The sequence below is a fragment of the Nicotiana sylvestris genome, chromosome 11, assembly GCF_000393655.2.
Source record: "Nicotiana sylvestris chromosome 11, ASM39365v2, whole genome shotgun sequence".
NCBI classification, from domain to species: Eukaryota; Viridiplantae; Streptophyta; class Magnoliopsida; order Solanales; family Solanaceae; genus Nicotiana; species Nicotiana sylvestris.
Window position 1 is genome coordinate 113,045,427 of NC_091067.1, and position 12,019 is coordinate 113,057,445.

The 12,019-nt window shown below is 41.4% G+C and overlaps 1 protein-coding gene across 1 annotated transcript; it reads left to right on the forward strand.

Moving 5' to 3' along the window:
* Nucleotides 1-2,432: 2,432 nt before the first annotated feature.
* Nucleotides 2,433-3,308, forward strand: LOC138881512 (uncharacterized). The gene is made up of 2 exons (XM_070161744.1): nucleotides 2,433-2,526; nucleotides 2,848-3,308. The coding sequence occupies exons 1-2, from the start codon at nucleotides 2,433-2,435 to the stop codon at nucleotides 3,306-3,308; spliced, it is 555 nt and encodes a 184-aa protein (XP_070017845.1).
* The last annotated feature ends 8,711 nt before the right edge of the window (nucleotides 3,309-12,019 follow it).

Genomic DNA, 12,019 nt, shown 5'->3' on the forward strand with positions numbered 1-12,019 from the left:
TTAACAGCATGGTGGCTAAGGTTTCCAAAAGATGGCAAGGATGGCAAGGCAAACTTCTCTCTTATGGAATGAAGGCAGTTTTAATCAAATATGTTCGACATGCATTGCCTCTACATTTGTGGTCTGTTGTTAACCCCCCCCCCCCAAATGTGATGACCCAAAAGGCAAGTAAATTCTATGTTTTGAGGCCTTAAAATTCTCATTTTACCTCACCTCGATTTTCGTGCGTGGTCCGGTTATATATCCGGAACGCATTTATGTGGAAATTTGATAAAAATGCTAATTTGGCCTTTAAAAATTGAATTTAAGTTGACTACAATCAACGTTTTGGGTAAACGGATCCGGACCCATGATTTGACGGTCTCGGAGGGTCCGTAGAAAAATATGGGACTTGGCATATGCCCGAAATTGAATTCCGAGGTCCAAGCCCGAGAAATGAATTTTTGAAGAAAATTGTTTAACTAAAATTATAAGAGCTTTTGGAAATTTAAATGTGTTTGAATTTGATTGTATCGGGCCCGTATTTTGGTTCCGGAGCCCGGTACATGTCTTCTATGGTATTAAGTTGAGCCTGTAAAATTTGGTAAAAAACGGGCTTGAGATGGTCTGTGATGTTGTGACACCAGTTCTGGGTAGAGATGTATTTTGTATTTTTCGCACTAGTATTTGGTTAAACTTTCAGACTTCGTCTTTCGCATTTCTTTTATTATTATCATTATTCCTCTATTGATCGCATGTTGCTTTAAAATTATTAAAAGGTTAAGAAAAAGGATAATAAAAATCTATAACGCTCGGCTTTCCTAGCTTTCATGAGTAGGCGCCATCATGACTCCAGGTCATGGCAATTTGGTATAGAGCTCTAGGTTGCTTAGGTCTCACAATTCACGGACAAGCTTGGTAGAGTCTGAGGGATCGGTACGGAGACATTTGTGCTTATCCCCCAGAGGCTACAGAGTTAGGAACAATTTCACTTCTATTCATCTATGTCGTGGAGTTTAGTTTCTCAATGCTAATTGAATTTCTACTCTGTTCTTTTGCAGTTGGCGAGAACACATGCTTCTTCATCCACTGATCAGCAACCCGAGCCCCCAGCAACAGCTCTCATGAGGAGAAGAGGATGAGGCCAAGGTCGCGTTAGGGGCCGAGGAAGGGGTAGAGCTCAGTCCAGAGCAGCAGCACCAGCAGCAGAGCCTCAGGTAGAGTTTGATGATGAGGTTTTGGCCCAGACAGTTTCGGTGGGCCCAACTCAGGTCCCGGAGGGGTTCATTGCTACCCCAGTACTCCAGGATACTTTGGTCCGTCTAGTAGGCCTTATGGAGAGTGTCACCCGGGCTGGCTTACTTCCTGTAGCACCAGCTGTCTCTTTGTTTGGGGGAGGAGCATAGACTCCCGCTACCCGTACTCCAGAGCAGATTGCTCCCCAATTTCAGACTCCAACAGCTCAGCCAGTTGGAGTAGTTCAGACGGGTGTAGTAGCTCAAAGCGGTGATGGAGAAGCTATGTCTTCCGATGCATTATGGAGATTGGACAGTTTCGTCAAGCTATTCACTACTACTTATGGTGGTACATCTTCAGAGGATCCCTAGGATTATTTAGACAGCTGTCATGAGGTTCTTCGGAACATGGGGATAGTGGAGACCAATGGGGTCGATTTTGCTGCTTTTCGTCTGTCAGGTTCTGCCAAGATTTGGTGGAGGGATTATTGTTTGGCTAGGCCAGCTGGGTCGCCTACCTTGACTTGGGATTAGTTCTCTTAGCTATTTCTAGAGAAGTTTCTTCCTATCACTCAGAGGGAGGACTATTGGAGGCAGTTTGAGCGTATCCAATAGGGTTCTATGACCGTCACTCAGTACGAGACCAGATTTATTGCTTTGGCCTATCATGCTCTTAATATACTTCCCACCGAAAGAGAGAGAGAGAGAGAGGGTAAGGAGGTTCATTGAGAGACTCACTCAGTCGATTCAATTGTAGATGGCTAAGGAGATCGGGAGAGAGATTCCTTTTTAGGATGCGGCCAATGTGGCCAGGAGAGTTGAGATAGTTCTATCGTAGGGGAGTGGTCAAGGTTCTAACAAGAGGCCTCGTCATTCAAGCAGGTTCATGGTGCCTCATCTGGAGGCAGAGATTCTTTTGGTAGGGGCCATTCTCCCAGGCCGTTTCATTCAGTAGTTCAGACTTCTCATGGTGCTTTAGGTGGCCGTGGTTCTCATGTGCAGTATTATGATCAGCAATCCTACCGTGCACCATCAGCTCCTATTAGAGCACCTCTACTTTAGAGCTATTGTCATGGTCAGCCGGCCTACCAGGGTCAGTATCAGTTTCCTTAGTCGCATCACTCAGTTGGATGCTTTGAGTGCGGTGAGTATTGTCATATCTGGAGGGCTTGTCCAAGATTAGTGGGTGTTCAGTCACAACAGTAGGGTTCCTGTGCCATGGTTCAGGCACCAGGTGTTCCACCGCCTACTCAACCAGCTAGGGGTGGGGGTAGAGGTGCTAGAGGTGGAGGTAGAGGTATTAGAGGTGGAGGTTAGGCCTCTAGAGGTGGAGGCCAGCCAACAGGAGGCCGTCCTAGGGACGTAGCTCAGAGTGGTGGGGCTCAGCCCCGATGTTATGATCTTTCAGCCAGGCCTGAGGCTGAGGCCTCCGATGCAATTATCACATGTACCTTTCTGGTCTATAGTAGAGATGATTCAGTTCTATTTGATCCAGGGTATATATACTCCTATGTGTAATCTTATTTTGCCCCGTATCTGGTTATGCCTAGTGATTATTTGAGTGCTCATGTATATGTGTCTACACCGGTAGGTGATTTTACTGTGGTAGATTGTGTCTATTGTTCATGTATAGTTGCGATTGGGGGTCTTGAGACCCAAGTAGATTTGTTACTTTTGGATATGGTCGATTTTGATGTCATATTAGGGATGGACTGGTTATCACCTTATCACACTATTTTGGACTATCATGCCAAGAATGTGACCTTAGCTTTGCCAGGTCTACCTCATTTAAAGTGGAGGGGTACTCATGGTTACTCCACCCGTAGGGTTATCTCATATATGAAGGCTCGACGTATGGTTGAGAAGGGATGTTTGGCCTATTTGGCATATGTTTGTGATTCTGGTGCCGAGATTCCTTTAATGGATTATATGCCTATTGTTTATGAGTTTCTAGAGGTATTTCCTGCAGACCTGCCAGGTATGTCGCCCGACAGGGATATTGACTTTTGCATTGATTTGGCTCCGGGCACTCAGCCCATTTCTATTCTGTCGTATCAGATGGCTCTGCCAGGGTTGAAGGAATTGAAAGAATAGTTGCAAGACTTGCTTGATAAGGGCTTCATTAGACCTAGTGTCTCTCGTTGGGATGCGCCGGTGTTGTTTGTTAAGAAGAAGGACGGATCGATGAGGATGTTTATAGATTATCGGTAGTTGAACAAGGTCACAATCAGGAATAAGTATCCATTGTCGAGGATTGATGATTTGTTTGATCAACTTCAGGGTGCCAAGGTGTTTTCAAAGATTGATTTAAGATCTGGCTACCATCAGTTGAGGATTAGGGCGTCCGATGTCCCTAAGATAGCTTTTCGCACTCGGTACGGGCATTATGAGTTCTTGTGATGTCATTCGGGTTGACAAATTCCCTAGCAACTTTCATGGATTTGATGAACCGAGTGTTCAAGCCTTACTTGGATCCCTTCGTGATAGTCTTCATTGATGATATTTTGATATATTCCTCCAACCAGGAAGACCATGAGCAACATCTAAGAGGTGTTTTTCAGACTTTGAGAGATAGTCAGTTGTATGCTAAGTTTTCGAAGTATGAGTTCTAGTTGGGATCAGTTGCCTTCTTGGGTCACGTTGTATCAGCAGAGGGTATTCAGGTGGATCTGAAGAAGATAGAGACAGTCAAGGACTAACCTAGACCCGCATCAGCTACAGAGATCCGGAGTTTCTTAGGTTTGGCGGGATATTACCGTCGGTTTGTGGAGGGGTTTTCATCTATTGCAGCCTCGATGACCAGGTTGACCCAGAAGGGTGCCCAGTTAAGGTGTTCGAACGAGCGTGAGGCAAGCTTTCAAAAGCTCAAGACAGCTTTGACTATGGCGCTAGTGTTGGTTTTGCCCACAGGTTCAGGGCCATATACAGTATATTGTGATGCATCGCGTATTGGACTTGGTGCAGTGTTGATGGAGAATGGCAAGGTTATTGCATATGCTTCATGAAAGTTGAAGATCCACGAGAAGAATTATCCAGTTCATGATTTGGAGTTAGCAGCCATTGTTCACGCGCTGAAGATTTGGAGGAATTATTTATATGGCGTGTCATGTGAGGTGTTCACGGATCACAAGAGTTTGCAATATTTATTCAAGCAGAAGGAGCTGAATTTGAGGCAGTGGAGGTGGTTGGAGTTGTTGAAAGACTATGATATCACCATCTTATATCATCCGGGAAAGGCCAATGTAGTGGTCGATGCATTGAGTAGGAAGTCAGCTAGTATGGGAAGCCTTGTGTATATTCTAGTCGGTGAGAGACCGCTTGCTTTGGATGTTTAGGCTTTGGCCAATCAGTTCATGAAGTTGGATGTTTCTAAGCCCAGTCGTGTGCTAGCTTGCACAGTCGCTCGTTCTTCATTATTTGAGCATATCCGAGATCGGCAGTATGATGATCGTCATTTGTTTGTCCTTAGAGACACGTGCGACACGAAGGTGCCAAGCAGGTTACAGTTGGATATGATGGAGTTTTGAGGATACAAGGTCATATTTGTGTGCCTAATGTGGATGGGCTTCGTGAGTTGATTCTAGAGGAGGCCTATAGTTCCCGGTATTCTATCCATCCGGGCGCCACTAAGATGTATTAGGATTTGCGGCAGCATTATTGGTGGAGAAGGATGAAGAAGGACATTGTTGCCTATGTAGCTCGGTGTTTGAATTGTCAGCAAGTAAAGTACGAGCATCAAAGACCTAGTGGTTTGTTTCAGAAGATTGAGATTCCTGAGTGGAAATGGGAGCGGATCACTATAGAATTCATTGTTGGACTCCCATGGACTCAGAGGAAGTTCGATGCAGTATGGGTTATTGTTGATAGGGTGACCAAGTCAGCGCATTTCATTCCTATGGCAGTTTCCTATTCCTCGAAGTGGTTGACTGAGATCTATAACTGGGAGATTGTTTGTCTTCATAGTGTGCCCGTTTCTATCATTTCTGACCAGGGTACGCAGTTTACCTCACATTTCTGGAGGGCAGTTCAGCGTGAGTTAGGCACACGGGTCAAGTTGAGCACATCATTTCATCCCCAGACCGACGGACAGTCCAAGCGTACTATTCAAATTTTGGAGGATATGCTCCGAGCTTGTGTTATGGACTTTGGAGGTTCTTGGGATCAGTTCTTGCCATTAGCAGAGTTTTCCTATAGCAACAACTACCAGTCGAGCATTCAGATGGCTCCCTATAAGGAATTATATGGTAGGCGGTGTCGGTCGCCAGTTGGATGGTTTGAGCCGGGAGAGGCTCAGTTGTTGGGTACAGATTTAGTTCAGGATGCCTTGGATAAGGTGAAGATTATTCAGGATAGGCTTCATACATCTTAGTCCAAGCAGAAGAGTTATCTCGACCGCAAGGTTCGTGATGTGGCATTTATGGTCGGAGAGCGGGTGTTGCTCCGAGCATCGCCCATGAAGGGCGTGATGAGATTTGGGAAGAAGAGCAAGCTAAACCCTAGGTTCATTGGTCCTTTTGAGATTCTTGATCGAGTGGGAGAGGTGGCTTATAGACTTGCGTTGCCACCGAGTTCATAAGTTGTGCACCCTGTGTTTCATGTGTCCATGCTTCGGAAGTATCACGGCGATCCATCCCACGTGTTAAACTTTAGCACTGTCTAGTTGGACAAGGATCTAACTTATGAGGAGGAGCTACCCTTCTATTGAGATTGAAGCGTTACCCTTCTATTCGTGTTCAGTGGAGAGGTCAGCCTGCCGAGGCAGCTACCTGGGAGTCTGAGTCCGATATACGGAGCCAATATTCCCATCTTTTCCCCGACTCAGGAACTACTTTTCTATGTCTATTCGAGGACGAACAGTTGTTTTAGAGGTATAGGATGTTTCGAGGCCTTAAAAGCCTCCTTTTATTGCACCTCGATTTACGTGCGCAATCCGAGCATATATCCGGAACGCTTTTATGTGGAAATTTGATAAAAATACTAGTTTGGCCTTTAAAAATTAAATTTAAGTTGACTTCGGTAAACTTTCGGGTAAACGGATACGGACCTGTGATTTGACGGTTTCGAAGGGTCCGTAGAAAAATATCGGACTTGGGCATATGCTCGGAATTGAATTCCGAGGTCCCAAGCCCGAGAAATGAATTTTTGAAGAAAATTGTTTAACTGAAATTATAAGAGTTTTTGGAAATTTAAAGGTGTTTGAATTTGATTGTATCAGGCCCGTACATTGGTTCTGGAGCCCGGTACAGGTCTTATATGGTATTTAAGTTGAGCCTGTAAAATTTGATAAAAACGGACTTGATATGACGTGAATTGGACCCTCGGTTGTTAAAAGTTGAACTTAAGAGTTCTTGAGATTTTTCTTTGATTTTGATGCTAAATTCATTGATTTGATCACACGAGTAAGTCCATATGATGTTTTTGAGTTAGTATACATGTTTGGTTTGGAGCCCAGAGGGCTTGGGTGAGTTTCAAATAGGTTTCGGGATGTTTTACACTTAGAAAAGTTGCAGGTTTTGTAGTTCATGTGCACAATGATTTTGTTCTTCGCGTTCGCGTGGCTTCACTCACGACCGCGTAAGGAAAATTTCCTCAGGTGTCAGTTTGTTCTTCGTGAACGCGGAGCTTAGGACGCAAACGCGAAGCTTTGTGGGGGGTTACCCTTCGCGAACGCGTTCAGGCTCAAGCGAACGCATAGGGTTAGTGGGCCTGGGGGAGGGAGTCCAATTTGCTCTACGCGAACGTGGCCCTTTAACCGCAAACGCGAAGGCCTAAGGAGATAAACCTCCGCAAACGCGGCCACCCAACGTGAACGCGAATGCCATTTGGGCTTGACTCATCGCGAATGCGGAAGGCTCATCGCGAACGCGATGAAGGCCTGCCCAATCTTTTAAAACAGAACCAAAAACGGGCAGAACTCTTTTTTATCATATTTTTGAACTACCAAGGCCTAGAGGTGATTTTCTTCACACAAATTCATCCCCAAAGTGTTGGTAATCAATTCTAAACCTTACTCTTTCAACTACCCAATATTTTTCATCACTTTTTAATCAAAAATCAAGAATTTTCATGGTAGAAATTGGGAATTTTGGTTGAGTTAGGGATTTTTGTATAATTAGAATTTAGACCTATTTTTGGAGTCGGATTTCGAAAGTAATTGCATATTTGGGCTTGTGGGAGAATGGGTGATCGGGTTTTGGTCCGAACCTCGAGTTTTGACCAAGCGGGCCCAAGGTCGATTTTTGACTTTTTGGGGAAAATGATACTAAACCTATAATTAAGCATTGGGTATGAATTCTTTGGAATTTATTCATGTTGTTAAATTAATTTGGGCTTGATACAAGTAACTTGGAGGCGATTTCTAAAGGAAAAGCGGTGTTTGAGGCTTGAGTTGGCCGTGGAAGTTCGAGGTAAGTATTTGGCCTAACCTTAGCTTGAGGGAATAGGTGTTGTGTCATATTTGTTTGTGTTGGTGTCGAGTACGACGTATAGGTGAGGTGACAAGTATCTATACGTTGGTGTCAAGCATGCCCGTGAGTCTTATATTCGGATTTGTTGTGATTTTACTATATATTGATCATGCTTAGCTTGATGGTTAGCAACCGTGATACAAGAATTATGATTATCTTCATGGTATTTGTTTATCGTTGAGCATTGGCTCCAGTTGAGGTTTCCTTTGTGAAGTTAATTGTTGGTACAAGTTTGGTTATAGTTGATTCCCTTACGAGGATGTATTTAATTCTTACCGTTGGTTCCCTTGCCGAGATGTGTTTATTCTTGTTGTTGATTCCCTTGTCGGAATATTGTTGTTTTCTTATTGTTCCCTTGCCGGGATTCTTTGGTGATTGGTGTTGATTTGTATATTGGGATCGGGTTGCACGCCGCAATAATATTATATGGGATCGGGTTGCACGCCGCAACAAGGAGTAGTAAGGGATGACGGGAGGGGTCGGGTTGCACGCCGCAATAGAGATATATGATTTGGATCGGGTTTTACGCCACAACAATATTAATTTAGATCGGGTTGCGTGCCGCAACAATATAGAATAAAAGTGGATATTGATTCGTTACTATTTCCGTATTCTTACTGATGCGAATTTTAAGATGTTCGATATGCTTTTCTCCTAAGTTACTGTTGGTACTTGATATTCCCCGCAACATGTTCCCCTTCCTGTCTTTAACTGCTAGTTCCCGTTATTATTACTTGTCGTATATGCTTTAACTGCACAGGTTTATTTGGTAGTATTGTCCTAGCCTTGTCACTACTTCGCCGAGGTTAGGCTCGACACTTACCAGCACATGGGGTTGGTTGTGCTGATACTACACTTTGCACTGTATGCAGATCTCGGTACCGGAGCTTTTGGACCTTAGCGAGGTTGCTGCCTTCAGTCCAATAGAGACCGGAGGTAGTCCTGCAGACGTCCACAGGCCTTGGAATCCCCTTCTATCTTTATATGTTGTTTTCATTTACTTTAGAGATAGACTTGTATCTTTCTTTTCAGACCACTGTTTTTAGTATCCGTAGATGGTTCGTGATATTGTGACACCAGTTCTGGGTAGAGATGTATTTTGTATTTTTCGCACTAGTATTTGGTTAAACTGTCAGACTTCGTCTTCCGCATTTATTTTATTATTATTATTATTCCGCTGTTGATTGCATGTTGCTTTAAAATTGTTAAAAGGTTAAGAAAAAGTATAATAAAAATCTATAACACTCGGCTTGCCTAGCTTTCACGAGTAGGCACCATCACGACTCCCGAGAGTGAGAAGTCCAGATCGTGACACCTAAAAAACAGTAATTTCACAAATTGAGAGAATTATTTCTATTTTTTATAGGGGAAGTATGCGAATAATAACAAAAGGCATTAGAAATCTTGGAAGGACCTATGGTTTCCAGTAGCCGAAGGGGGATCTGGATTCAGATCCTTACAGGATATTTGTAAGGTTTTTGCTGTCAAGCTTTGGTGAAAATATAAGTCTCAAAAGACTTTGTTTAGTCAATTCTTGGAGGAGAAGTATTGCAAAATGTTTCATCCAGTGGCTAAGAAGTGGACATATGGGCAATCACATACCTGGAAGAGGCTCATGGACATCAAAGAGGAGGCTGAACCACTCATATTTTGGAAACTTGGAAGTGGAGAGGTATCCTTTTGGTAGGACAATTGGTCTGGCCTTGGGCCTTTAGCTAATTTGGTTCAGGCCATAAGGAGATCAAAAAATATCAAAGTGAAAGAGTTCTTCAGTGAAAGAACCTGATTGACGGAGAAACTATTGGACAAGCTCTTAGTTAATGTTGTCAATAACGTTTAGAAAGTTGAGATCAATGAAGATATAATGGATTGTCCATACTGGATACTTGAAAGCACATGGGTCTTCAGTTGTAAGTCTTCATGGCAAATTGTTAGGAAAAATAATGGAGTAACTTTGTCTAACATCAAAATTTGGCACAAAAAGATTCCTTTTAAAATCTCCTTTTTTATGATGAGATTGTTACAAGCTAGAGTTCCGACAGATGATGCTATCAAGAAGTTTGGAATTATGATTCCTTCCATATGCATCTGTTGCAATCACCATGAAAAGAAACTATTTCTCACTTGTTCAATGATAGCCACATAGCAAGACAAGTATGGTCCTTTTTCTGTAATTCTTGTGGCATGAAAGTGACTAATTGCCACTTGAGGTAGAGAGTTATGAATTGGTGGTCAGCTAAAGGTAGAAATAAAGTTCTTTCAACTCTACTTCAATGCTTACCATTAGTCATTTGTTGGGAAATCTGGAAGAGCAGGTGTTCAGCTTGATTTGATAATAGAAATATGTATGCACGGCATATTATTCAGCAAGTGTCAAAATGCTTAACTCTGATCCTTAATTGTCCATTCCCTTCCTTACAGCTTCCTGTACTTTAGCATGACAATTGTACATTTGTGGAGAAACTAAAACTTTCCATTCACTCAAAGGCAATTAGACGGAGGAAACCAGACCTAAGATGGGTCAAACTGAATGTGGATGACAACAGTAAGGGTAATCTAGGCTCAGCAGATGGTGGTGGTATTATCAAGGATCATAATAGTCAAGTGTTGCGAGCATTTGCAGAATTTTATGGGCTGTGCAACAATATCCTTGCATAAGCAAAAGCAATTTTGCAAGGTATCAATTTATGTAGTATCGTTGGTCTTCTGAATGTTGTGGTGGAATCAGATTCAATGTTAATTGTTAATATGATTAACAGAAAGATGAAATCATCACGGAAAAATAATCATATCATTGAGCAAATTTGGAAAAATAGTGGAGGTAGAAATTTCAAGTTTATTCACATCTTTAGAGAGGGTAATACTGTAGCTAGGGGTGTTCATAAAAACCCAAAAATTGAACCAAATCGACTGAAAAACCGAACACTTTTTAGGTTTGGTTTGGTTTTGATTTTGAATTTTAAGAACCGATCAAATTTGGTTTGGTTTTGGTTTTAATAAAAAGAAATAAAAAAAAACGAACCAAACCGACTGTATAAGTGGCTATTTAAATTTATTATTACACCTATATATATGTATATTTTTATATAAAGTTTCTAAAATTTTATGGTACATATTAGTCATTTATGTTTTTAGTTAAGTTCTTTTCTATTTAATAATCTAATTCTTTGCCTTTACGTTCTAGTTTGATTGGTAGTTTTCTTTTTCTAAGTTCAAGAATTTATTTCATATTAAAAATAATCAATTTTTAATTGAGTACTTAAATTATTCATCACTATTTGATTCAATTATCATCAATATATCTTGGTAAATGATAGAGTTCTCAAAGAGCAATTAATTTTGATAGTGTTATGTTGAAAATATAGTCATCGGAATATGCGTTTTATAGTGAATGTCTCATATTTAAGAAAACACCGAAAAACCGATAAAAATCGACAAAAATCAAATCGATAAAAGATCGACATAATTGGTTTGGTTTGGTTACAATATTTGAAAAACCGACTTACTTGGTTTGGTTTTTTTTAGGGAAAAACCGACCCAAACCGAACAATGAACACCACTAACTGTAGCGGATCAGTTAGCCAACATGGGAGAAGAATCAAAGACTTGAACATTTTCTGTAGTTTAGTTTTGCTTAGTCCTAATAGCAATGCACTTTTTTCTGGGATAAATATTTGAAGGCAAAAAGGAATAGTGTTAGTTGACAACCTGGAAATACCTAACATCAACTTGGTCTACACTTCAATGTTTGATGCTCAAAACAAAGTATTGACTGCCGAATTCAAAATGGACCTAAATGCATACTGTATGGGCCAAAATACAGTCTAGAATATGTGAAGTAAGATAATACGAAGGAATGAGTTATAGTACCATCGCTAGTCGAGATGGATCAAGAAGTAGTAAAGTTAATAGCCGAAGAGTCGACATGGGTCGTGATCGAGGTGTCAATTATGATTGAGGTCGAGCATCATCAATGAAGTTGTAACAGCTACTTTTCAAAATAGGGTACGAAAAAGAATATTCTGTGGATATTTTCTGTACCTATACTATTAGGGTTTACTAGGCGTATGCCTTTTAAAAGAGAAAATAGGAGAGACAAGAAAGACACGTGATATTCAATTGTAAGTACAACACTTTCAAAAAGATTCATTCTTCACTCAATAAAAGACTTTACTTTTCATTAAGATTCTCATCAAATCCGAGGAATCCTCCATCGTTTAAGGATCTGTTGTTCAATCATTGTTAGGTGGAAGGTTCTTTTGTTCCACCTCTTACTGATTAAATTATTCTTATTAAGTATATGAGTGTCATTATATTATCATTTATTGTATATCACAC

Excerpts from the sequence above, each read along its gene's own strand:
- LOC138881512 (XM_070161744.1), top strand. The coding sequence starts at position 2,433 with ATGGTTCAGGCACCAGGTGTTCCACCGCCTACTCAACCAGCTAGGGGT. Across the intron at positions 2,527-2,847 it reads TAGAGGTATTAGAGGTGGAG|TTGCGATTGGGGGTCTTGAG; the intron begins GTTAGGCCTCTA and ends GTTCATGTATAG.